The 24,795-nt window shown below is 44.3% G+C and overlaps 1 protein-coding gene across 8 annotated transcripts in view; it reads left to right on the top strand.

Annotated features, from left to right (window-relative positions):
• The window catches only part of CTNND2 (catenin delta 2), a 1,213,609-nt gene that overhangs the window by 289,084 nt on the left and 899,730 nt on the right, over positions 1 to 24,795 (top strand). For all 8 annotated transcript variants that reach the window (XM_073630701.1, XM_073630699.1, XM_073630697.1 and 5 more), the window contains one exon: positions 21,019 to 21,053. In XM_073630701.1, the coding sequence (XP_073486802.1) occupies positions 21,019 to 21,053 (35 nt within the window). The remainder of the gene's footprint in view (positions 1 to 21,018; positions 21,054 to 24,795) is intronic.

The raw sequence follows: 24,795 nt of genomic DNA, 5'->3' as shown, positions 1-24,795 counted from the left end.
TTGTAATTTAGTTTTGAATGGAGTGGAGAGGGATTAGATCACCTGTCAGTTTTTAGTGCTGTCTGTGCCTCCATTAGGGAGATTCATCCTCTCTATTTATCCTATTTACTGTTATCATAGAAAGTGAAAGACAAAGAAAATCCCACATTTTGGGATGACATTAGAACAGTAATAGAGGGGAACTCTTCCAATGGGGATACTAGTTCTGGTGACAAACCCATGATATCTTTGCTTTGTTTGGATTGATTTTCACTTGCTTCCTATTTTGCCTGTGGGACAGGAAGTGAAGGGCAATCTCCCCTATGGGACACAGATGGCAAAAAACAACTGAAATGGGTTATAACCCCCCCCTTGTTCTATCCAAAATGAAGAAAAAAGGGATTTGCCTTTAGTTACTTTAGCAGAATCCGATACTTTACTACAGTGTCTTCTGAGGCACATATAGGAATATGCATTAACAATTTATTGAGTGTTAACTCACATTGAGTATATACAGAAGCTGTTGCAATCTACATGTTTCTTGCTAGTCCTTGTCTATATTTTAATATGCTCAGTGAAAATATACACATCTAAAAAATGGGCCTCTGTTTCACTAAGGCCTCATGCACACAGAACATAAAAAAATGACGCTTTTTATGGTCCATGCACAGTGACCCTATGCATTATGAAAAAATGCCAGAACTTCTAGCAGAAAAAGCAGCATAAAAAATGCTCATAGTGGCTCATATTGCAACTTATATTAATTATATAAGAGTTAATGGGCATTTGCTTTTATAAGGGCTTTTTTTCCAAAACACACACTTGAAAACTCTGAATGGTACTAAACGGCATGTTTATGCTGATCAAGCATTTTTTCTGCCCCAAAGCTCCTCTTTAAAACCCGATTCTGATGTTTTTTTTTCTGCCTAAAAATGCTTCTCTGCAAATATGCCTGTAGACTACCTAATGTGCATGCACAAATAGAATAACATAGAGCTGCTTATACAGGCTGAATAAAAAAATGCCAAAAGCCTGTATAAGCAATATTTTGTGTTATGTGCTTTTTAGTGCAGTTTGCAGAAATGCACTACAGTCCATTTAACATGGTTTCCTATGGTACACGCTCACATCTATGTGTTTTTGGAAGGGGTCAGGGACTATTTTTTCATAGCAGATTGTGTTTTGCGTGTAATAGACTTCAATGGACCCTCACCAAAAACGCAAGGGTTGCCTTTTTGATGTGTTTTTAAATGTGTTTTTTCCATCCATAAAAAAAAAGCGTATATCTGGTTGTTAAAGAGCAGGCTGGGAAGCCAGCCGCGGTTTCCATGTCCTTGCCGATGAGTCATCAGCTGTCAGCGGGGCTCCCCGCTGACAACTGAAAAAGAAAATGGCGTGGGGTCCTTCCCAAAATCCATAGCAGCCTGTTGTTATTCGAGAATGCAGGTTAGTAGGGATGAGCCGAACACCACCTGGTTCGGTTCGCACCAGAACCTGCGAACGGACTGAAAATTCACACGAGCGTTAGAACCCCATTGATGTCTATGGGACTCGAACGTTCAAAATCAAAAGTGCTCATTTTAAAGGCTAATTTGCATGGTATTGTCCTAAAAAAGGGTTTGGGGACCCGGGTCCTGCCCCAGGGGACATGTATCAATGCAAAAAAACTTTTAAAAACGGCCGTTTTTTCGGGAGCAGTAATTTTAATGATGCTTAAAGTAAAAAAAAAAAGTGAAATATTCCTTTAAATATCATACCTGGGGGGTGTCTATAGTATGCCTGTCAAGTGGCTTGTGTTTCCCGTGCTTAGAACAGTCCCTGCACAAAATGTCATTTTTAAAGGAAAAAAAGTCATTTAAAACTGCTTGCGGCTTTAATGTAATGTCGGGTCCTGGCAATATGGATGAAAATCAGTGAGACAAACGGCATGGGTACCCCCCAGTCCATTACCAGGCCCTTTGGGTCTTGTATGGATACTAAGGGGAACCCCGCACCCAAATTAAAAAAGGAAACAGCAGTATACAGGCTCTGTACTCTGAACAGCAATATACAGGCGGTGCAAACAAGACAGGGACTGTAGGTTTGCTGTTAAGTAGAATCTGTTTGTAGTTTTGAACTGGTACATTTTTAACGTGTTTAGCTCCAGCCAAAAAATCTATTTTAAGCTTTTTGGAAAACATAGGGAAGGTTTATCATCCCTGTGACATTTGTTTTGCTGTCTGTCCTCCTCTTCAGAAGATTTCACCTCACTTTTTGTCCCAATGACAAATGTTTTTTGAAAATTTGGGGTTTTTTGTGAAACAAGGATTGGTGATAAAGCATCAGTGGAAAGGAGAAATGTTTTTCCCATATTAACTCTTACAGGAGAGAATTTCCCTTCCTAGGGGTAGATTTCATCTCACTTCCTGTTGTCTTCTTCCGTTTGCAAGTAGGAGTCGTTTGTAAGTTGGATGTTTGAAAGTAGGGGCCTGCCCTATATACTCAGCAGAAATTTGGGCCTTAGGTGTTGTTGTGGCCACAACACTGTAAGCCCTCACAGGGCCCTGCTGTGAAATTTTAGATCAAAAATTGTAATTACATGCCCCTGTTGAACAGGGGCTAAAAAATTGGGCCTTAGGCACTGGTGCTGGTGCCACAACACTACAACCCCTCACAGATACTCTAGTTGGAACGCAGGAACGAGCCCTGCTGCAAAATATTGCATCAAAAATTGTAATTACACACCCCTGTTAAACAGGGGCAGAAAAATTGGGCCTTAGGCACTGGTGGCGGCGCCCAGAACCAAAAATGTTCTTACAAGCTATCAGCGTGATCATTGAGGAGGAAGAGGATAATTACTCAGGATAGTCACTCAGCATAGGCAGTCTTTGAAGGGATCTGAGAATTAAAAAAAAATTATTCGGTTACATCAGCATCAGGTGCTTGGTAGCTGGTGGTGATCCAAGACTGATTCATTTTTATGAAGGTCAGTTGATCGACCAAGTCGGTGGACAGACGCACCCTGTGATCGGTTACAAAGCCTCCAGCAGCACTGAATGTGCGTTCCAAAAGAACGCTGGATGCAGGACAGGCCAGTAGCTCAATTGCATACTGTGCAAGCTCTGGCCAGTGATCCATCCTCAAGACCCAGTAACCCAGAGGATTTTCGGTGGGAAAGGTGTCCAAGTCAGATCTTGCCCCTAGGTATTCTGCACCATGTAAAACAGACTCTGGCGATGGTTGCTGGAACCGATCATACCTTGGGGCTGTGGACTAAAAAATTGTCTGACGCATCAGTCAGACGGCCACCTTCTCCACCGCTCCTTCTTTGACTGACCGAAGCCTCAGCAACACGTCCAAAAACAGGAGTTTGTAACCTCCCAGTCTCTGGGAACGCGTTGCACAGACCTTTCTGCAAAGCCTCCCGAAGATGTTTCATCCTCTGCTCCCTCTGCGACGGCATAAGGTCCGCAACCTTACCCTTGTAACATGGATCAAGGAGGGTTGCCAGCCAGTATTGTTCCTTCTCCTTGATACCACGAATACGAGGATCCTTACGCAGGCTTTGCAGGATCAGGGAGGCCATGCAGCGTAGGTTTGCTGAGGCATTCGGTCCGGAGTCCTCTGGATCACTAAGGACGACATGGTCCGCAGCCACCTCCTCCCAGCCACGTACAAGTCCATGTGTTTTCGCCGCGTACGAGGGCGGAACTGTTTGACCGCCGTCACCCGCAGCCTTCTCTTTCTGACAGCTGTTCAGACGCGAACAGCCTGTCTCATTACACAACACTGCCACTTAGATTTTTATATGTACTGACGCTCAATTAGTGTCTCTTTTATCATCTCCTTTTACTAGTTTAATAAATTTGGACATTTGTTTCATATATGGATCGCTCTTAGATTTTTTTATTTTTATTTATATTTTCTCTGGGGAAAACTGCTTCTCTGCTCTGCCTTTTCAAAACGGATCCCTCTCTCCCATTGATATCGCTGTGGACTGAGAGAGAGCATACAGAACATGTTAGCCTCTCTGCAGTATACCAGCATTACATCTTATACCTGAGGGGATTTCCGTGTTTCAAAGAATTTACCTGACCTGCAGATGACAGCTAGCCCAGCAGTTTGCCACGGGTCCATTCATGCCGTTTTAGACCCCCTATAACCAAGGGGTCAATTGGATCTGGTAAGCACAATCTTATTTTTTTATTACATCTCCTGGACAAGTGCCTTATACGAGCATCCCCAGAAGAGGGTGATTTCCTTATCGTTAATGAACTTTTTGATTGCCAATTTATGATTGGACTATTTATTATCCCTTTCATTCATGAACTTATTTTGTTTATTACATGTGTTTCTTGGGACTGATCCCTTAAAGACTGCTGCTGATGCTGAGTGCCAGGCTCCACCTCCATACTGACACAATCCTCCTCCTCCTCCTCCTCCTCCTCCTCCTCCTCCTCTTCCTTTGTGATCGGCGGGCACGCAGGAACACTGTCTGGATAAAGGGGGCCATGAGAGCTAAGGAAGTCCTCCTCTTCCTGCCTCTGTTCTGCCTCAAGTGCCCTGTCCATTATTCCACGCAGTGTGTGCTCCAACAGGTGGACAAGGGGGACAGTGTCACTGATGCATGCACTGTCACTGCTCAACATCCTCGTGGCCTCCTCAGTGCATGCATCCCTGATCATGACCCACTGGCGTGGGGAAAAAAATAAAGCTCTCCTGACCCTGTCCTGTTGCCATAGTCGCACAGGTACTCATTGATGGCCCTCTGCTGCGTGTGCAGCCGCTGCAGCATGGCCAACGCTGAGTTCCACCTGGTGGGCATGTCACAGATTAGGCGGTTCTTGGGCAGGTTAAACTCCTTTTGGAGGTCTGCCAGCAGAGCACTGGCATTATATGACCGGTGGAAATGCACACAGACTTTCCTGGCCTGCCTCAGGACATCCTGTAAGCCCGGGTACCTGCCCAAGAACCGCTGCACCACCAAGTTAAGGACGTGAGCCAAACAGGGCACATGGGTCATTTGTCCCTGTCGGAGGGCAGAGAGGAGGTTGGTGCCATTGTCGCAAACCACCATTCCTGCCTTAAGTTGGCGTGGCGTCATCCACCTCTGAACCTGCCCCTGCAGAGCTGACAGAACCTCTGCCCCAGTGTGGCTCCTGTCCCCCAAACACACCAGCTCAAGCACCGCATGACATCTTTTGGCCTGCATACTTGCGTAGCCCCTTGAACGGCTACGGAGCACCGCTGGTTCCGAGGACAAAGCACAGGAAGAGGCCATGGAGGATGTAGAAGAGGAGGGGGTGGAGGAGAGAGGTGTGTCACAATCATTAGTAGTGGCATTTTGGAGGCGTGGTGGCGGAACAACCTCCAACGCTACTGCACCTTGTCCTGCATCCTTCCCAGCTGCCAGCAGAGTCACTCAATGCGCTGTGAAACTCAGGTAACGTCCCTGTCCATGCCTGCTGGACCATGAGTCAGCGGTAATATGCACCTTACCGCTAACCGCCCTGTCCAGCGAGGCCAAGACATTGCCTTCCACATGCCGGTAGAGAGCCGGAATCGCCTTCCGTGAGAAAAAGTGGCGTTTGGGTACCTGCCACTGAGGAACTGCACATTCCACAAACTCACGGAAGGGGGCAGAGTCTACCAACTGAAAAGGCAGCAGTTGAAGTGCTAGCATTCAACCGCTGGGCATGTGAATGGCTGGGAGTGAACTTCTTTCGGCGGTGCAGCAGCTGGGGCAGGGAAATTTGCCTGGTACAATCTGATGTCGGTGTACCGAAAGCAGATTGCCCACAAGTACTTGGCTGTGACACACCTAATTCTACACCTTCATTCCTCTCAGTGCAGGTCTCAGAGAGGACTGAAGGTATAGTGGGGTTGGAGATCTCAGCTGATGAGGAGCAAGGAGAGGTCCTCTTTGTTCTTTGGTGTGGGTCTTTTAGATACGCTTGCCAACAAACTGCATGGCAGGTCAACATATGTCTGGTTAAGCATGTGGTGCCCAAGTGGGAGATGTTCTGGCCACCCGAGATACGCTTGAGACATATATTGCAAATAGCAGCGGTGCGATCTGATGCACTCGTCTCAAAAAAGGCCCACATCAAAGAACTTTTGGAATAACGCGCAGAGACAGCAGCGCCCTGCACATGCGGAGCTTTGGGGTGTGATGCAGTCAGTGTGCTGCCCTTAGGCTGGCCCCTGGAGGGCATCCTGCCTCGGTGATGTGCCTCCTCCTCCTCTCTCCTATCAGGCACCCACGTTGAGTCAGTGACCTCATCATCCCCTCCCTCCATCACTGGAGCAAACCTGGCAGTATGCTGCAGCAGGGGGAGAATGACTGCCAGATTGCTGTCCTTCTTGGGCACCCCCTCTGTCCGTGCTCACGTTACTGCCTTCATCTAGCTCAGTATCATCATCAGAGCCTTCTAAATGCTGGGCATCCTCCTGGAGCATGTACCCAACACTGTGGTCAAACAGTTCGAGGGACTCCTCAGGAGGACATGGTGGGGCTAGGGAAGGAGTCACTGATGCCATTGAGCCGAGGGAAGAGGCCGTGTTGGCAGCTGCTTTGCCAGACAAAGTACGCTGGGCATGGGTGAGAGAGGATGAGGACGGCTTGGTCATCCACTCGACCAAGTCTTCCGCATGTTGCGGCTCAACACGGCCAGCTGCCGAAAAAAGGCCAAGCGTGTCCCACGGCCACGTGCTGATGAGGATGCACCATCTTCACGACCAGCACTGTTGCCTCTAGACACAGAGCCTGCTTGCCCTCTTTTATTGGCTTGTGACTGTCTGCCTCTCCTTGTTGGCCTTCCAGACATACTAATGGCCTGTAGCTGCACTAAGCTGGGATATATATATATATTGCAGCTAGCAAAATCAACTGCCTGCCTGTAGTATGAGAACACCACCAACCTTCTACAGGTAGCTTTAGCTGAACACTGTGCAGAGCTTGCAAAAAACGAACTTGTAGCTTATTTAGCTGCCTGCGGTAGTGATAGGATCAGGAAAACACCACCAACCTTCTACACCTAGCTTTAGCTGAACACTGTGCAGAGCTTGCACTACACTAACTTGTAGTTTTAGCTGAACACTGTGCAGAGCTGGCAAAAAACGAACTTGTAGCTTATTTAGCTGCCTGTGGTAGTGATAGGATCAGGAAAACAACCTTCTACAGGTAGCTTTAGGTGAACACTGTGCAGAGGTCACCTACACTAACTTGTAGCTTTAGCTGAACACTGTGTAGAGGTCGCACTACGATAACTTGTAGCTTTAGCTGAACACTGTGTAGAGGTCGCACTACGATAACTTGTAGCTTTAGCTGAACACTGTGAGAAGGACGCACTACACTAACTTGTAGTTTTAGCAGAGGTCACACTAAACTAACTTTTAACTTTAACTGAACACTGTGAGGAGGACGTACTACACTAACTGTAAATAGTCTAGCTGCCTGACTGTGGTAATAATAGGATCAAAAGAACACCAGCAATTTTCTTCAGGTAGCTGTAAATACTGTAACAAGACAAGCCTGCCGCCTGTCAGTAGGAAGATAACAGGAATGGATCTAGCTAAACTGAATACAGTGTGTGTGTGTGTGTGTGTGTGTGTGTGTGTGTATATATATATATATATATGTATGTATATATATATATATATATATATATATATATATATATATATATATATACACACCTGGGATGCATATATATACACAATACACTGTAAGTGCAGCTAACTCACTGACTGTCCTGCCTTATCTAGCTAACTCAAATGAAATGACGCTGTCTCTCTCTCTCTCTCTTTCTCTAAGCACTCCGGAACACACTACACAGGGCCGCCGTGCAGGCGGCCTTATATAGTGTGGGGCGTGTTCTAAACCCCCTGAGCCATAATTGGCCAAAGCCACCCTGGCTTTGGCCAATTACAGCTCTCTACTGACGGCGCTGTGATTTTCCAAGCATGCGGGTCATAGTGCATGCTTGGCCATTTATCAGCCAGCAATGCACTGCGATGCCGCAGTGAATTATGGGCCGTGATGCGCCACATGAATTTGGCGCGAACGGCCCATATCGTTCGCAATTTGGCGAACGATCGAACAGACGATGTTCGAGTCGAACATGGGTTCAACTCGAACGCGAAGCTCATCCCTACAGGTCAGGAAAGGGAGGGTACGAGCGAGCCCCCCCCCCCTCCTGAACCATACTAGGCCACATGCCCTCAACATTCATCATCAACAAGATTTAATATATTAATAGTAAAAAGGTCAGGTCTGAGCATGTAGGCCCTTTTCAAAATAATCTAGAGTGGGTGACTGGGGACAAGGAGAAGGCTAATTTAATAAATACTTTTTTCAACTCTGTGTATACAAAAGAGCATGGGGGAGCTCCTGTCCATAATGGGGGTGGTATTGACACAGCCCGGAATGATCCACAATGGCTCAAAAGTGATATGGTCCAGAAATATTTAGACAGAATAAAGGTGGATAAAGCACCTGGACCTGAATGCATCCACCCACGGATCCTTTGTATCTAATTTTTAGGAACTCATTAATGACTGGAATAGTACCACTGGATTGGCGCAGGATGAACGTGGTGCCTATATTTAAAAAGGGATCAAAGTTTTTACCAAGTAACTATAGACCTGTTAGTTTAACTTCTATAGTTGGGAAGATACTGGAGCATTTAATAAAAGACCACATAGACGAGGTCTTGCTGGAAAAAAACATTTTAAGCAAAAGACAGCATGGATTCATGAAAGACAGAAGTTGTCAGACAAACCTGATTTCTTTTTATGAAGAGGTAAGTAAAACCTTGGACAGAGGGGTGGCTGTGGACGTGGTATACTTGGATTTTGCAAAAGCTTTCGATACAGTTCCGCACACACGGCGCATGGGTAAGTCAAAGTCTACAGGCTTGGAAATATCAGTTTGTAAATGGATAGAAAACTGGCTAAAAGACAGAATTCAGAGAGTAGTGGTTAAGTGATTTTTACTCTGAATGGTCTAGGGTTATCAGTGGTGTACCCCAAGGTTCAGTGCTGGGACCCTTACTCTTTAATATCTTTATAAATGATATTGGGTCTGGGATCAAAAGTAACATTTCTGTCTTTGCAGATGACACCAAGCTATGCAGTGGAATAACGTCCTTACAGGATGTCTCCAATTTACAAGCTGACCTCAATGCTCTGTCTGATTGGGCGTCTATGTGGCAGATGAGGTTTAATGTTGATAAATGTAAAGTTATGCACTTGGGGGCTAAGAATATGCATGCATCATACATACTAGGGGGAGTTCAACTGGGGGAATCCGTAGTGGAGAAGGATCTGGGGGTATTGGTAGATCATAAGCTCAATAATAGCACGCAATGCCAAGCTGCGGTTTCCAAAGCGAGCAAAGTCCTTTCTTGTATTAAGAGAGGTATGGACTCCAGAGAGAGAGATATCATTTTGCCCCTGTTCAAATCATTAGTAAGACCTCATCTGGAATATGCAGTTCAGTTTTGGGCTCCAGTTCTCAAAAAGGATATCGGGAAACTGGAGAAAGTGCAGAGAAGGGCAACCAAACTGATAAGAGGCATGGGGGAGCTCAGCTATGAGGAAAGATTAGAGGAACTGAATTTATTCACTCTTGAGAAGAGGAGAATTAAGGGGGGATATGATCAACATGTTCAAATATATAAGGGGTCCATATAGTGAACTTGGTGTTGAGTTATTCACTTTACGGTCAACACAGAGGACACGGGGGCACTCTTTACGACTGGAGGAAAAGAGATTTAATCTCCAAACACGGAAAGGTTTCTTCACAGTAAGAGCTGTGAAAATGTGGAATAGACTCCTGCCAGAGGATGTTCTGGCCAGCTCAGTAGATTGCTTTAAGAAAGGCCTGGATACTTTCCTAAATGTACACAATATAACTGGGTACTAGCATTTGTAGGTAAAGTTGATCCAGGGAAAATCCGATTGCCTCTTGGGGGATCAGGAAGGAATTTTTTCCCCTGCTGTAGCAAATTGGAGCATGCTCTGCTGGGGTTTTTTGCCTTCCTCTGAATCAACTGTGGGTATAGAATTGGGTATATTGGATTGTATGATATTTTTTTGTTTTTTTTGGGGGGGGGGGGGGGGGTTTATGGTTGAACTGAATGGACTTGTGTCTTTTTTCAACCTGACTATGTAACTATGTAACATTGGGGGGTGCTTCAGGGCCAAGGTACCTTGTCCCCATGTTAATGGGGACAAGGGCCTCTTCCCCACAGCTATGGCCGGCGGGGGAGGGGGGCTTATTTGAAATTTGGAAACCGCCCTCACCCCCCTCTTATGTGAATGAGTACCCTACTCATTCCCCGAAAAAAATGGTGTAGTGAAAAAAATTGCAGTTTTTGACAAGTCCTTTATTAAAAAATCTAAAACAATGTCCCCCGATGTAGATCCATCGTCGATCACGACGCCTACCATCACCACCAATCCAAAAAGAGGAAGATTAAAAAACTCCACTCGTGCCGAAGGCTCCCGTCATCAGACAGTTTTTTTTTTTTTTCTGGGCCGGCGATGGCGGTGGGAGGCGTGATTGACGATGGATCTACATCAGGGGACATTGTTTTTGATTTTTAATTTTTTTAATAAAGGACTTTTTAAAAAATCATGTTGTGTCTTTACTCACTTTTTACACTTTTTGGTGAATAGGTAGGGGTACTATGTACTCCATACTCATTCACATGGGAGGCTGGGATCTGGGGCCCCCCTTGTTTAAAGGGGCTTCCAGATTCTGATAAGCCCCCTGCCCGCAGACCCCCACTACCACCAGCCAGGGTTGTGGGGAAGAGGCCCTTGTCCCCATCAACAAGGTGCTTTGGGGTGGGGGGCAAAGCACCCCCCCATGTTGAGGGCATGTGGCCTGGTATGGTTCAGGAAGGGAGGCCCCTGCTCATCCCTTCCCTTTCCTGACCTGCTGGGCTGCATGCTCGGATAAGGTTCTGGTATGGATTTTGGGGGGGAGGCCCGCATCATTTAAAAAAAATGTTTTGCTCATTTTTTATTTATTTTTTTTACATTCAGCTGTCATTGCATAACCCACTAAGGACTCATCGGTCGTTAAGGATGCGGCTGCTGGCTTTCTGGCCTGCTCCTTAACAACCAGCTATTCAGTTTATTAAAGAGAAAAAAAACGCATGAAAACTGAATGCAAAAAATGCATCAAGCATTGCCAGTTTAAAAATGTAAAATGCGCCGGAAAACGCATCAACCTCAGTCGCGTAGATGTGAACCTGCAGTTGCACTACCAGTGGGTTCAGGAGAGGAGCATTTGGGAAGAAAAAAAACACTAAATGACCAATGACCAGAATAAATTAATATTCTGGCCCTGTGGAATGCATGAATGCCTAAACTCTTGACGCACCTAAACACGTTTGTAAATTGCAGATTTAGTGATGCTTTTTAAGATGCTTTTTCCTCCCCTGGAGGGAGCAAAAGGGGGGAAAAAAATCCTTTGTGCATAAGACCTAATTGTTGGTGTATATTTAAAGTGTATGTTACCGCAAAAATGATGATTGCATATGTATGTTTATACATGTTGGTATTAGAAAATCTATCTTGCAAAGTTTTTATTTATATTTTCTTTTTAAAGCTCTTTTGGCTTCTAATGTCAAACTGACCATGACACGCACACAAGCAGATCCATACTGCCGTTGGCAGCTTGTGTCCCTGTGATCACCATTGGGAGTTACGGGGTGCTAGGTCAACACACGGCATGCTTGTAAATCACGTGGTCAGTTGTGCGCCCATGCCCCCACTCTCAGCTCATTTTAGTAAAGGAGTGGTCTTCTGTACACATACACAGTGAGTGAGGAAGATCACTGTCTTTAGATTGCAGACGGTGGGCAGTGAGACTGCAGGCTGGCTAATGAGCAGTTTATGGGTGTGTGGGAGAGGCTTAAGACACCCTAGTGGGGGCAACGCAGAATTACACTCGCTGATGCCTAAACTAGACAAGGACATGTCAAATGAAAATCGATATTTAAAGCAGGTCTTCCAACTTTAGGAGCTAGCAGCAGCCTGGACGGTAATTCTTTGTATTCATGGCTGAACTTCTGTACACTGCTGACACTAAGCACTTTGGTCACACTTCTGTTAGAGAACACCACTTCCCCAGGTGTGCAGCATTTATGAGCGGGTAGTATGGAGCATGAACCAATCTCCACTAACTAAGCAATCCCATCACCTCACTCCTAATTACTGGTCCCACTGTTGCTTCTTGATACAGGAAATGCACTTCTCCATACCTTCATGCCTGTTCTCCCTCTTGGGCCCCTCTACATCTCTCCCGTGACTGTAGGCTGGGTCCCTAGGTACTTTGCTGCGGGTCGATCCCAGTGAGTGGGGAACCAGCCACTAGTGAAAAGGCCAAGCATACTACTCCTTCACTACCAGAGTAACCATCACCTGAGCCATGTCACCTGTTTCTTGGCTGGTTCGCTGATTTGGCAAGTGACATAAATACGGAAGTCATTAGCAATGGCAATCTAGCTTCCTCTGGACAGCATTCTACTTGTTAAACCTCTGTACTGTATCTTCTCTAACTTCAGTCCCTTTGTTATAAGTCTTGTTCTTTTAAAAAATCATGCAGGCAATTCAGCCAAACAAATAAGGAGCTTTTACTGAAGTAGTTGCAAGTAACAAGTAACAGTTCTCAAAGACATCCTTCACATAGGCTCCATACCCCCTTGGATCCCTGACTGGACTCCCACCACCCTCCAAATGGGTGATAGACTCTGATAGAGTAACAGCTAGATTTTGGCAGTCTTTTCCCAACCTCCCTCAGGGCACATAGTGAGCCCTAATTTATATGATATGACTTGCAGGGGGCGGTGAACCTTAATTAAAATGCTGGAAAAGCATCAAGAGAAATTTGGGATTAAAAAAAAAAAACATTTTATACTCACCTAGGTGGATGCAGCATCGATCCAATGCTACATCTGTCCCCCATCAGCTCTGCAGTGAGAACTGAGCAATAAATCACAGCTGATCGCTCAGTTCTCCCCCTAAGGGGGACAGGAGAAGCTGGCTCAGGCTCTCAGAGGATCGCTGAGAGGCTGAGGCGGGTGCCAGTCTAGGCATTTGGATGGATCCCAACCATATGGTCGGGATCTTTCCTGAAAGTGGACCGGCTGAGTGATGTCAGCTGACAGCGGGTCACAAGAGTGCAGAACAAACTGCACTCCTGTGATCCATAGGAGAATTATGGACAAAAAGCTTTGGCCATACTTCTCCTTTTAACCCTTCTCAAACACCACCAGCTCAGCAGGTCAACCTGAGGATAAAGTGCAATGACATTGTAACAATTTGCACCTGGCTGACCTAATTACCTTAAGGGCATAATCACAGTGAGTAAAAAAGTTAACTTTTGGAACCTCTTGGAAGCACATGCTTACAGGCAAGATTATATAACAAAATGGGTGGACAGATGGGTTTACAGTACACACAATGAGGAAGAAATTTTCCTGTCTGTGTGAGCTGTGTTCCACAACTAACTTCAGTTTTGATAGCAACTGCGAGGCTGCAGCTGGTTCTGGAAGGAAGCACACCCCGTCCACTGTCTGTGTGTAACCTAAGCCACAGATGGAAAACTTCCCCACTGTGTATGTGTGAACAAACATGCCACCTTACTAAATGCCCCTTGCTATAGTAAAGGGGCTCATGATGAGGTTGTATGGTAATGTGACAGAAAAACAAAAAATTAAAAAAAGGTAAAAAAAAACAAAACCTTTTTAAGGCAAACTAAATGTTTTGACTGATATAATTAGACGTCTTGTACTCGATTGGGCTTTTAATACATCGTGTTCACAAATAATCCTATTAACCTATTTCGCAAAAGCATTTAGGTCTGATCAAATGCCCTTTCAGATAAACAGGATATCATCAATAAACCTTTCCTATACAATGAGGTTTGTGTCCCCTGTCAAACAGAGCCACTGAGCTATAAATAAGTTCATAAACCTGAGTGAAAACATGGCAGTAACAGCCTGCAGAAGGTAGAAACTACCAACCACCAATAAAATAGATTTGTTTAAAATAAACCATTAAAGATTTTAAAATTAAAATCTCTCGTCTTGTGCTTTTCCTTTCTGGAAGAGCACCCGGGGACTCAAGTGCTGGTTTCACTGTCCAACAATCCCTCTCATGTGGTGAACGGACCCCTGTTCAGTTCACACCAGAACTTCTGAACACTGCGAAAGTTCGGACCCGAATAAGGAACCCCATTAAAGTCAATGGGACCCGAACATCAAAAATCAAAAGTGCCCATTTTGAAGGCTTAAATGTAAGTAATTGGGCATACAATGGTTATAGGGGTTTGGGTCCTGCCCTGGGGGACATGTATCAATAAAAAAAAAGTTTGTGAAAAACGTCATTTTTAAATGAGCAGTGATTTTTTTATTTTTAAAGTGAAAGCATAAAAATGAAAAATTCCTTCCAATATAATGCATGGGGGGTCCCCTTAGTCTACCTGTAAAGTAGCAGATCTGTACCATGTCTAGTATCTGCTGCAGCAATAATTGCATTTATAAAGACAAAAAAATACATTTTCCCTGCAAGCTGCCTTTTATTTTGCTCAGCATCAGCTGGGGAGCCAGTGTGTATTGTCCACGATGTAGTGCACTGGGAACAAGATTAGAGATTTTTTGGCTACATTCTGGTGTCACTTTGACTTTGGATAGAAGTAACGGGTGCATATAAAGTGGTCGGTGGCGCCTTCCCACCGTAACCCTATAGAGGTAATCTCGATTAAAGTGAGAATTGACCTTGCTGTAAAAAATTGCAATGATATGCATCAGTCAAACAGGTGCAGAAAATTGTTCTTTGGGTGTTGGTGGCACCTTCCCACCGTAACCCTATAGAGGTAATCTCGATTAAAGCGAGAATTGGCCTTGCTGTAAAAAATTGCAATGATATGCACCTATCAAACAGGTGCAGAAAAATTGGTCTTTGGGTGTTAATTGTGCCCATGAAACCTATACCAAAAACATTCTTCCAGATGAAATGATTGAACACCCTCAAAGCTAGGCAGCCTCGAAGTCCTGCAGAGATTCCACATCGCAAAAAGACTTAATCAGTGACATCGGGATCAGGGGCTTCATAGCTAATAATCCAGGACTGATTAATTTTTATAAAAGTCAAACGGTCCACAGAGTCTGCGGACAGACTCGTTCTATGATCAGTAACGAAACCTCCTGCAGCACTGAATTCCCGTTCTGAAAGCACGCTGGATGCAGGGCACACCCAACAACTCAAAAGCATACTGGGCAAGTTCTGGCCAGTGGTCTATCCTCATGACCCAGTAAGTCAGTGGATCGTCAGCTGGAAAGCTCTCAATCTCTGTTTTGGCCCCAAGGTGATCGTCCGCCATGTGACGCAGATGCTGCCGATGGGATGTGGAAGCTGACAGCCCTGGGTGGCAAGGACTAAAAAAATTCCAAAGTGCCTCAATTAGGCGGGCGCCTTCTCCAACGCTCCTCTCTTGACCAACAGAAGACTCAAAACTAAGTTTTCCACGACACTGTAACGTACTGGAGTCAGGAAAAACTTTCAATAAAATCCTCTTTAACTTGTCCTCAAGAGATTTTATCTTCTGCACTCTCTGTGGGGACAGGATGAGATCTGAGACCTTTCTCTTATAACGGTGGGCAAGGATGGTTGCCACCCAGTAATCTTAAATTACGTGTAAGCAGCGTTTCCCAGTGTGCTGTGAACGAAATATATTGTCACTGCCCATGCTTGCTGGACCACGTGTCAGCAGTAAGGTGGATTTTACGACTGACTGCCTTGCCCAACAATGCCAGAACATTCCCTTCCACGTGATGGTAGAGAGATGAAATGGCCTTACGTGAAAAGTAGTAGCGACTGGGAACCTGCCATTGTGGTACAGCACATTGTGCAAAATCACAGAAGGGGGCAGAATCCACCAGGCTGAAAGCAGAAGTTGGAGATCCAACAGCTTTGACAAGCTTGCATTGAGACGCTGGGCATGTGGGTGGCAGGGACTGTATTTTTTTTTTTCCGCTGCAGCAGATGAGGAAAATAAATTTGCTGGCTACAGTGGCTGGTGGTGTGCTGCTGGCAGATGTGCTGCTAGGACCTGGGACACCCTGTGCTATATCATCATCCCTGTCAATGGAGGCTGCTGAGAGGTAATCACTCAGTATCGCAGGGGCAGACTGAAGTGGGTAAGGAGGAGGAGGAGGGACAGATTTTTGCCCCTTTTGTGGGGCTTTTAGGTGCTCTTGCCAACAGGCTGAGTGGTTGGATGTTAAATGCCTTGTTAAGCATGTGGTACCCGAATGGTTGGTGTTTTTGCCACATTTGATATGCCTGAGACAGTTTGCAGATAGCAACAGTGCGATCTGCTGCAGATGTGCTGAAAAAGGCCCAGACAGCTGAGCTTTGGGGAGTGGGCTGGGAGATAACAGCTGCAGAATGTAATGGAATAGGGTGGCTGCTCTCTACTCTTTCTTGATGTTGGCCTCCTTGGGGTTGTGCCGCCTCAACTTCAGTTTCCTCCTCTGCTCTATCTGGCACCTAAATCGCATCAGTGACCTCATCATCATCTCCATCTCCTCTATCTTCATCATTACCACCGGAGACAACTTGGCTTGGGGAACATGAATGCCAGTTTGTCTACCAGTGTTCCTCCCTCTCTCTAGGCTCATGCTCCTGTCATCCTCAACCTCAGAACCAACATCTGAATCCAGTAATGGCTGGGCACCATCAAGGGGGAAGTGGCTGGTGCTTTAGTCAAATAACTCAGTTGACTCCTCAATGGCTGATGTTGGCGCTATGGCGTTAAACTGGCAGTAACGCACACAGAAGTAAATGGCGTTAAACTGGCAGTAACGCAATCAAATAGACGGTGTTCAAATCTGAACTGTCCCTACTCTAGCTATACACTAATGTAAAGATTGCCATCACGGTCTCACTACACTACAGTGGAACTATCCCTAGACTGACACTAAACTAATATTCTACACTGACAATTGAAGCGAAATAGCACAGTATAGCACACTAACTAATAGCACTGAACAGAGCCCTGTTCTATCTCTCTCCATGCCAAAATCACGCTGAAAATGGGTGCTATTGAAAGAATACTTTTTACTGTGGGGCGGTAATGAGCCATGATTGGATAAAGTCATGATGACAGTGTCCAATCATGACTCTGACAGTGCTCTGTGCCCTGATTGACTGAAGCTTTCACTGCTTCAGGTAATCGGGGTTTGCAATGCACTGTTCAGCGCCGCAATGCATTGTGGTCAGTTCGGGGGGTGAACAGTCGAATAACCCGTTTGTTAGGCTGTTCGTCGAATGTCCGAATTATTGCTCGGGCCGAACCGTTTGCTCATCCCTATCACGTACAGTATAAGCAAATGATGTGCATAATTACCAAGAGACAGCCTATTTCTCACTTTAAATATATGTAGAATATGTAGTGAATAATTCAAGTAAGCTGGAGTATTCTGCACATTGTTCTATAACATACTTAACATAACTGCATAGGTTACTGGCTGTCCTGGAGGCCTTATCAGTTTTTTTTTAGCATATTTTTTTTTCCACATTTTTTTCATGTTACAACCAATAACGTAAATGTGTTTTATTGGGATTTTATGTGATAGACCAACAGAACGTGGTACATAATTGTGAAGTGGAAGGAAAATGATAAATGGTTTTCAAAATTTTTAATAATAAAAAAAAATTTTAATTTTTAATAAATATCTGAAAAGTGTGGCATGCATTTGTATTGAGTCCCCCTGAGTCAATACATTGTAGAACCACCTTTTGTAGCAATTACAGCTGTAAGTTTTTTTGGGCATCTCTCTACCAGCTTTGCATATCTAGAGAGTGACATTTTTTGCCCATTCTTCATAGCTCAAGCTCTGTCAGATTGGATTGAGAGTGTCCGTGAACAGCAGTTTTCAAGTCTTGCCACAGATTCTCAATTGGATTTAGGTCTGGACTTTGACTGGGCCATTCTAACACATGAATGTGCTTTGAGTTAAACCATTCCATTGTAGCTCTGGTTGTATGTTTAACCACTTCAATACAGGGCATTTTCACCCCCTTCCTGCCCAGGCCAATTTTCAGTTTTGAGCGCTGTCGCTAAGGATGAGCTACAGCGTGTTCGCACACTCCACGTGCAGAGCCCGCCAGTAAGTTGGCACAGGCAGTAAGATATTTTCCCGATGTGCGGCTGCAGAGATCGGGAAATGTCTCACTGCCTGTGATTAGCGCAGCGCCGTGCCGACTTCCTGGCGGGCTCTGCACGTGGAGTGTGTGAACACGCCGGAGCTCATCCTTAGCTGTCGCACTTTGAATGACAATTGTGCGGTCATGCAACACTGTACCACAAATAGAGCTTTCTTTTGGTGGTATTTGATCACCTACGTTTTTTATTTCTTGCGCTATAATCAAAAGAAGAGTGACAAGTTTGAAAAAAACACAATATTTATTTACTTTTTGCTATAATAAATATTCCAATTTAAAAAAAAAAAAAAAAAAAAAATCCCTCAGTTTAGGCCTATATGTATTCTTCTACATATTTTTGGTAAAAAAAAAAAAAATCTCAGTAAGCGTAAATTGATTGGTTTGCGCAAAAGTTATAGCTTCTACAAAATAGGGGATAGATTTATGGAAATTTTATTATTTTTTTTTTACTAGTAATGGCAGCAATCTGCAATTTTTATCATGACTGTGACATTGCAGCGGACATATTGGACACTTTTGACACCATTTTGGAACCATTAACATTTATACAGCGATCAGTGCTATAAAAATGCACTGATTACTGTATAAATGTCAATGGTAGGTAAGGGGTTAACACTAGGGGGCGATCAAGGGGTTAAATGTGTTGCCTAGGGAGTGATTTTAACTATAGGGGGAGCAGACTCACAAGGGGAGGAGACCGATCGGTGTTCCTCTGTACTGGTAACACACGATCAGTCTCCTCCCCCTGACAGGACGTGGATCTGTGTGTTTACACACACAGATCCACGTCCCTGCTCTGTTACCGGCAGCCCGGCGGACATTGCGGCCACAGGGCATGTGCATCGGCTCCCTAGTGACTTGGCTGGCGCGCGTGCCCCCTAGACGGCCAGGAAGCCGAGGACGTCATATGACACCCGCCCAGGATGGGAGATCCCTCCTGCGTACGTCATTTGACTATGGGCGGGTAAGCAAGTGGTTAAGGTTTCTTTCCTACTGGAAGGGAAACCTTTGCTCCAGTCTCGTCTTTTTTAGGCTATAACACATTTTCTTCTAAGATTGCTCTGTATTTGGCTCCATCCATCTTCCCATCAACTCTGACTAGCTTCCCTGTCCCTGCTGAAGAAAAGAATCCCCAAAACATGATGCTGCCACCACCATGTTTCACGGTGGGGATGGTGTGTTCAGGGTGCAGTGTTAGTTTTCTGCCACATATAGCATTTTACTTTTAGGCCAAAAAGATTTTTGTCTCATCTGACCAGAGCACCTATTTCTACATGTTTGCTGTGTCCCCCACGTGGTTTCTCTCAAGCTGAAAATGGGACTTCTTATGGCTTTCTTTCAACAATGGCTTTCATCTTGCCAGTCTTCCATAAAGGCCAGATTTGTGGAGTGCATGACTAATAGTTGTCCTGTGGACAGATTCTCCCACCTGAGCTGTGGATCTCTTCAGCTCCTCAAGAGTTACCATGAGCCTCTTGGCTGCTTCTCTGATTAATGCGCTCCTTGCCTGGCCTGTCAGTTTAGGCGGACCAGGCCATGTCTTGGTAGGCCTGCAGTCTTGCCATACTCTTTCCATTTTCAGGATGATGAATTGAACAGTGAGATGTTCAAAGCTTGGGATGTTTTTTTTTTAACCTAACCTTGCTTTAAACTTCTCCACGACTTTATCCCTGACCTGATGGTGTGTTCTTTGGCCTTCATGATGCTGTTGGTTGACTAAGGTTCTCTAACAAACCTCTGAGGGCTTCACAGAACAGCTGTATTCATACTGAGATTTTAAATTACACACAGGTGGCTTCTATTTACTAATTAGGTGACTTATGAGGGCATTTGGTTCCACTAGATTTTAGTTAGGGGTATCAGAGTAAAGGGGGCTGAATGCACGCCACGCTTTTCAGATATTTGTTTGTAAAAAAATTTGAAAACCATTTATCCTTCCACTTCACAATTATGTGCCACTTTGTGTTGGTCTATCACATAAAATCCTAATAAAATACATTTACGTTTTTGGTTGTAACATGACAAAATGTGGAATATTTCAAGGGGTATGAATTTGTTCAAGGCACTGTATAAAGTGCATGAAGACACATATGACAGAACATGTTACATAGTTAGACTGGTTGAAAAATGACACAAGTCCATCCAGTTAAACCAATAAAAAGAAAACAAAATGTATACAATCCTATACCCACAGTTGATCCAGAGGGAGATGTTTCTCAACACTCAAGACAGTTAGCTATTCAATTTGACAACAGGGTGTTAGGAGACAAATTCATGATGCTCCTAGAGGGGCATCAATTTCGAGGCATAGAGGCTCATGAGGGGAAATGGTACAAGTGTTAATCTGGGTAGAGGCTATACATAAGGGGCTCAGCAATTGCCAGATATTCCCCCTAGGAGGGTAATGGCCTGGGAGGAACTTCAGTTAAGGGAGGGAGACATGTAGAACAATGACTAGGGAGAAAAAATACATTAAAATGTGTATCCCTGAGAAGAAGCTGGGGAGAAGAAGAGAATCAGAGAAAAAAAAAGCCTTCCCCCATTCATCTCCTATATTATTGGCAACTGTACAACGGTGTCCTTGAATGTACGGTACCTTAAACATGTGCATTGAGTGCAGAGTTTATTATTTTACAAACATAGTGGGCAAACCCCATATTTATATCACTCAAAACAGTATATTTAATGCTACCTTCCAGTGGAATCCTTGAATGTTCATTAAACATGTATATTAGGTGCAGAGTTTCATATTTTACAAAACGTATATTTATGTTAAAAAAATATTTTTAATATTTTGTTTGTTTTTTTTCTCAGCTCAATGGATGAGCAGTTCCGCTGGCAAACACAAGGTAAATTTCTTGACATATAACTTTAGTTATAAAATTATAAAGTTGCTCCCATATTGTTTCTTACAGCTGCTTAAACTGTAAATCCAGTTCAGTTAAGACTAAACAGTTCGTACACATAGGGGTTGAGTTACTGAAATAAATATTGGGTGATTATGGATTCCCCCTATTTATTATAAGTATTAACTTGTCTATTCCTATAGTTAGCTAGTCTGGCAAATCTCTGATAATATTACTGGTGATAGTACAATAATAAGGTTAGCTATTAAAAATAAACACACTGCTTATATAAACAAGGGTCTTATTTATTTCCCAATTAAATAGGAATGCTAACATAAAATACTAAAATAAAATGTTACAGAGCATATTAAACACTAGAACGTCAATGATTTGTTATGTAAGGTCGTCCTCTATGACCAGTATCGTCAGCTGGGCTCGCTGGCATGAGAGCCACGAGGCAAGAGAGCTTTTCCATTCAATGAGCACTTAAACTGCATTCAGACCCCACCCATACACAACATCCATCTAGCCTTCTATCCAATGGAAAAGAGATGAGAGGCAGTCCTTCTAAATATCTCTCTATCCTCCAGGAAACCTGCTGTAGTGTCCACGAGTTTGTCCATGAATCACCACTATCTGACCCAGGTCAAATATTCATGGACAGCTGGTCTTTGATCTTCTGTAACTCAGCCCAGTCATCTTGGCAGCAGTGGCTTTTTGAAGTTTGTTTGCAGATATGTTAATCAAGAACTTGCATCTTTATTACACCAGAAGGTCTAGAGCCAAGCTTTTGTTCCCATACTCCCCTGCCAGGGGGCATGACTCTTCTTTCAGATGAAGGTTCTGAAATGTTACAAAGCCTTGATGGGTAACCTGTTAAATGGCATCCCAAGAGTGATGAGGCTAGGTGTATCCAGATTTCATATTCAAACACATCTTGTATTATGAAATAAAACATGTTGCCTTCCAACAGGTACTAAAATTGGTCAATGCTTAATCGAACAAGATGAGGTTAGAAGCTGCTTGGCTACCATGCACAGCTGCACCAGATTTTTACTCTCCAGTTTTAGCAAATCAACCCTATAATGTTGATTTATGTCACTTGCATATAGTGAGCAATTGCAATAGTAAGCCACATCTGCATATTAAAGGCTAAATTTTACACTCACCACCAATTTAAAGGTGGCTTCTACATGGACAACTAATGCAAGGGAGGATTCAACCACAAATGCAAGTTTGGATTTTTTTATCGATTACCAATATAAAAAGGCCACCAATGATGGGTATTTACACTGACCACTAATGTAATAGGAGCATTAACAGTAACGACCAATATAAGGAGGGATTTACACTGACCATCAATGTAAGGGGGACCTTCACAGTGGCCACTAATGTGAATGAAAGGATTGTACACCAAACCCCAATGTAATGAGAAGATTTACACTGACCACCGATATAACTGACACATTTGTGTGTGTCAGGAACGCATGCAAAATCATTTTTCTGACACCACAGAAACATGCTGCCCTTTAGCAGATACACAGTAGTGACATTAATTGTTAATGACACCCTCACACATCTGCTGAGATGTGCGTATTCACATGCACCAAAATTTATGGTGTAGTGGCACCATGTTATTTTGAAAAAGGGTTCCACCTCCAATTTGCTTACCTTTGCGGAACAGACCAAGGGACAGCCTCCGGATGCCCAAACTAGCCCATCTCTTTGGATACCTGTTGCGGAAGTTCTGTAACAGTCTAGGCGTATGTATGTTTAATGCAGGTTCCCAGGAATTCTCCTCTGAAGAATACCCCTTCCATTTAACAAGAAATTGAGTTTGCCTACCTCTCTTCCGGCAGTCCAGGATGGCTTCCAGTTCATATTCATATGTCATTACCTATAGTGACTGGTGGAGATGGCAACTCCTCTCTTCCTGGAAATGGGCTTTGCACAGCTGGTTTCAATAAGGAGATGTGGAACACCGGGTGGATCTTGGAGGAAACTGGCAAAGCAAGTTCAAAAACCAAGGGGTTTACCTCTCTTTTAATCTCGAATGGACTCACAAACTTCAGTCATAGCTTCCTGGAAGGACAAGAGAGTTTAAGGTTAACAGAGGACAGCCATACCTTGTCTCCCACCTTATAGATGGGGTTCCCTCTTCTTCTCTTGTTGTTTTGCCTTTTGAGGTCTTCTTGAGCCTTCCGCATGGTTTCTTGGAGGACTTGGTAATTTGTTTGAAAGAAACGTATCCTGTCTTGAACAGCTGCTACAGGAGATTCAGGGATCGTGTTGGGTAAAACTCAGCGCAAGCCAGCAAGGAGGCCCAGTCATCTTGGGAAAATGAGCAGAAGCACCGCAGATATTACTCCAGGGTCTGATTTGTCCTCTGCATCTGGCCGTTACTCTGAGGATGATAAGCAGAAGAGACATACCTCAATTGACAGGATCTTGCAAAGGTTCCACCAAAATCCAGAGGTGAATTGTACCCCTCTATCAGAAATGATGTTATCAGGTAGTCCGTCTTATCTGACTGTTTCTTTGATAAAGATTTTCGCTGTGTTCATAGCAGAAGGTGTACCAAGCATGGGCAGGAAGTGAGCCAGTTTTGATAGTCGGTCCACTACCACCAAGATGGTCGCGAAATTCTCTGATGGAGGGAGATCAATTATAAAGTCCACAGAAATATTTTTCCAGGGTTGCTCTGGGACTGGTAAGGGCCTTAAACTCCAAGACTTGGTATTAGAACCTTTGTTGCGCTGGCATATTAAACATGAGTTCACGTATTTTCTGCAATCCGATTTTAGGGAAGGCCACCACAGGTATCACTGGGCGAGGTCAATTGTCTTCCGAACTCCGAAATGCCCGGCAAGTTGGTGATCATGACATTTTTTTTGAGGGCCAAAAATTTTGTCCTGGTGCCACAAGAATCCTTTGTGATTTCTTAAGGCTGAGATTTCTGGCTGCATTGGAGAGAGGCTTGTTCAAAAGATGCCCTTAGGTCCGGTTGAATTAACAAAACATTTTGTGTAGACAGGATTGTGCCAGGAGCAGTTTCTTCTGGGGTGTCTGGGAACATCCGAGAAGGAGCATTGGCATTTCCATTCTTGGATCCAGGGCGGTAAGTAATATGGAAATTGAACCTAGAAAAGAACACTGCCCACCGCGCTTGACGCGGTTTCAGACGTCTGGCAGTCTTCATTAGGCTCTTGTAGTCTGTGAAGATCATGATGGGATGTGCCGCACCTTCAAGCAAGTATCTCCACTCCTCCAAATTTGTTTTAATGAACAAAAGCTCCCGGTCCCTGACATCGTAGTTCTTTCCTGGTTGGCCATTTTCCGTGAAGAAAAAGCTATGGAATGTAGCAGTGATTTGGGGCCCAGTTGGGACAGGACAGCCCCTGTGGCTCAACTTCCAAAACATAGGGCAAAGCAGGGTCAGGATGCTGAAGAACTGTTGCCGAAAAATTACAGCTTTGAGTTTATCAAAGGCTCCCTGAGCCTCCGAGGACCACTGAAATGTGGAATGCAAACGGGTAAGTTGGGTATTGGGTGGGATAATGGCCGAGAAGTGCTTGATAAATCTTCTGTAAAAGTTTGAAAAACCGACAAATCTTTGAACACCCTTCTTGTCTGAAGGGGCAGGCCATTCCAGAATAGTTTTCATTTTTTGGGGGTCCATGGCAACTCCCTTAGTAGAGATGACAAATCCCAGGAACTGAATTGACCCCTTCTCAAAGTCACATTT

This window comes from Aquarana catesbeiana, linkage group LG05 (genome assembly GCF_042186555.1).
Source record: "Aquarana catesbeiana isolate 2022-GZ linkage group LG05, ASM4218655v1, whole genome shotgun sequence".
NCBI classification, from domain to species: domain Eukaryota; kingdom Metazoa; phylum Chordata; class Amphibia; order Anura; family Ranidae; genus Aquarana; species Aquarana catesbeiana.
Note: the sequence above shows the minus strand (reverse complement) of the source record. Positions and strands in the feature narration are given on the sequence as shown.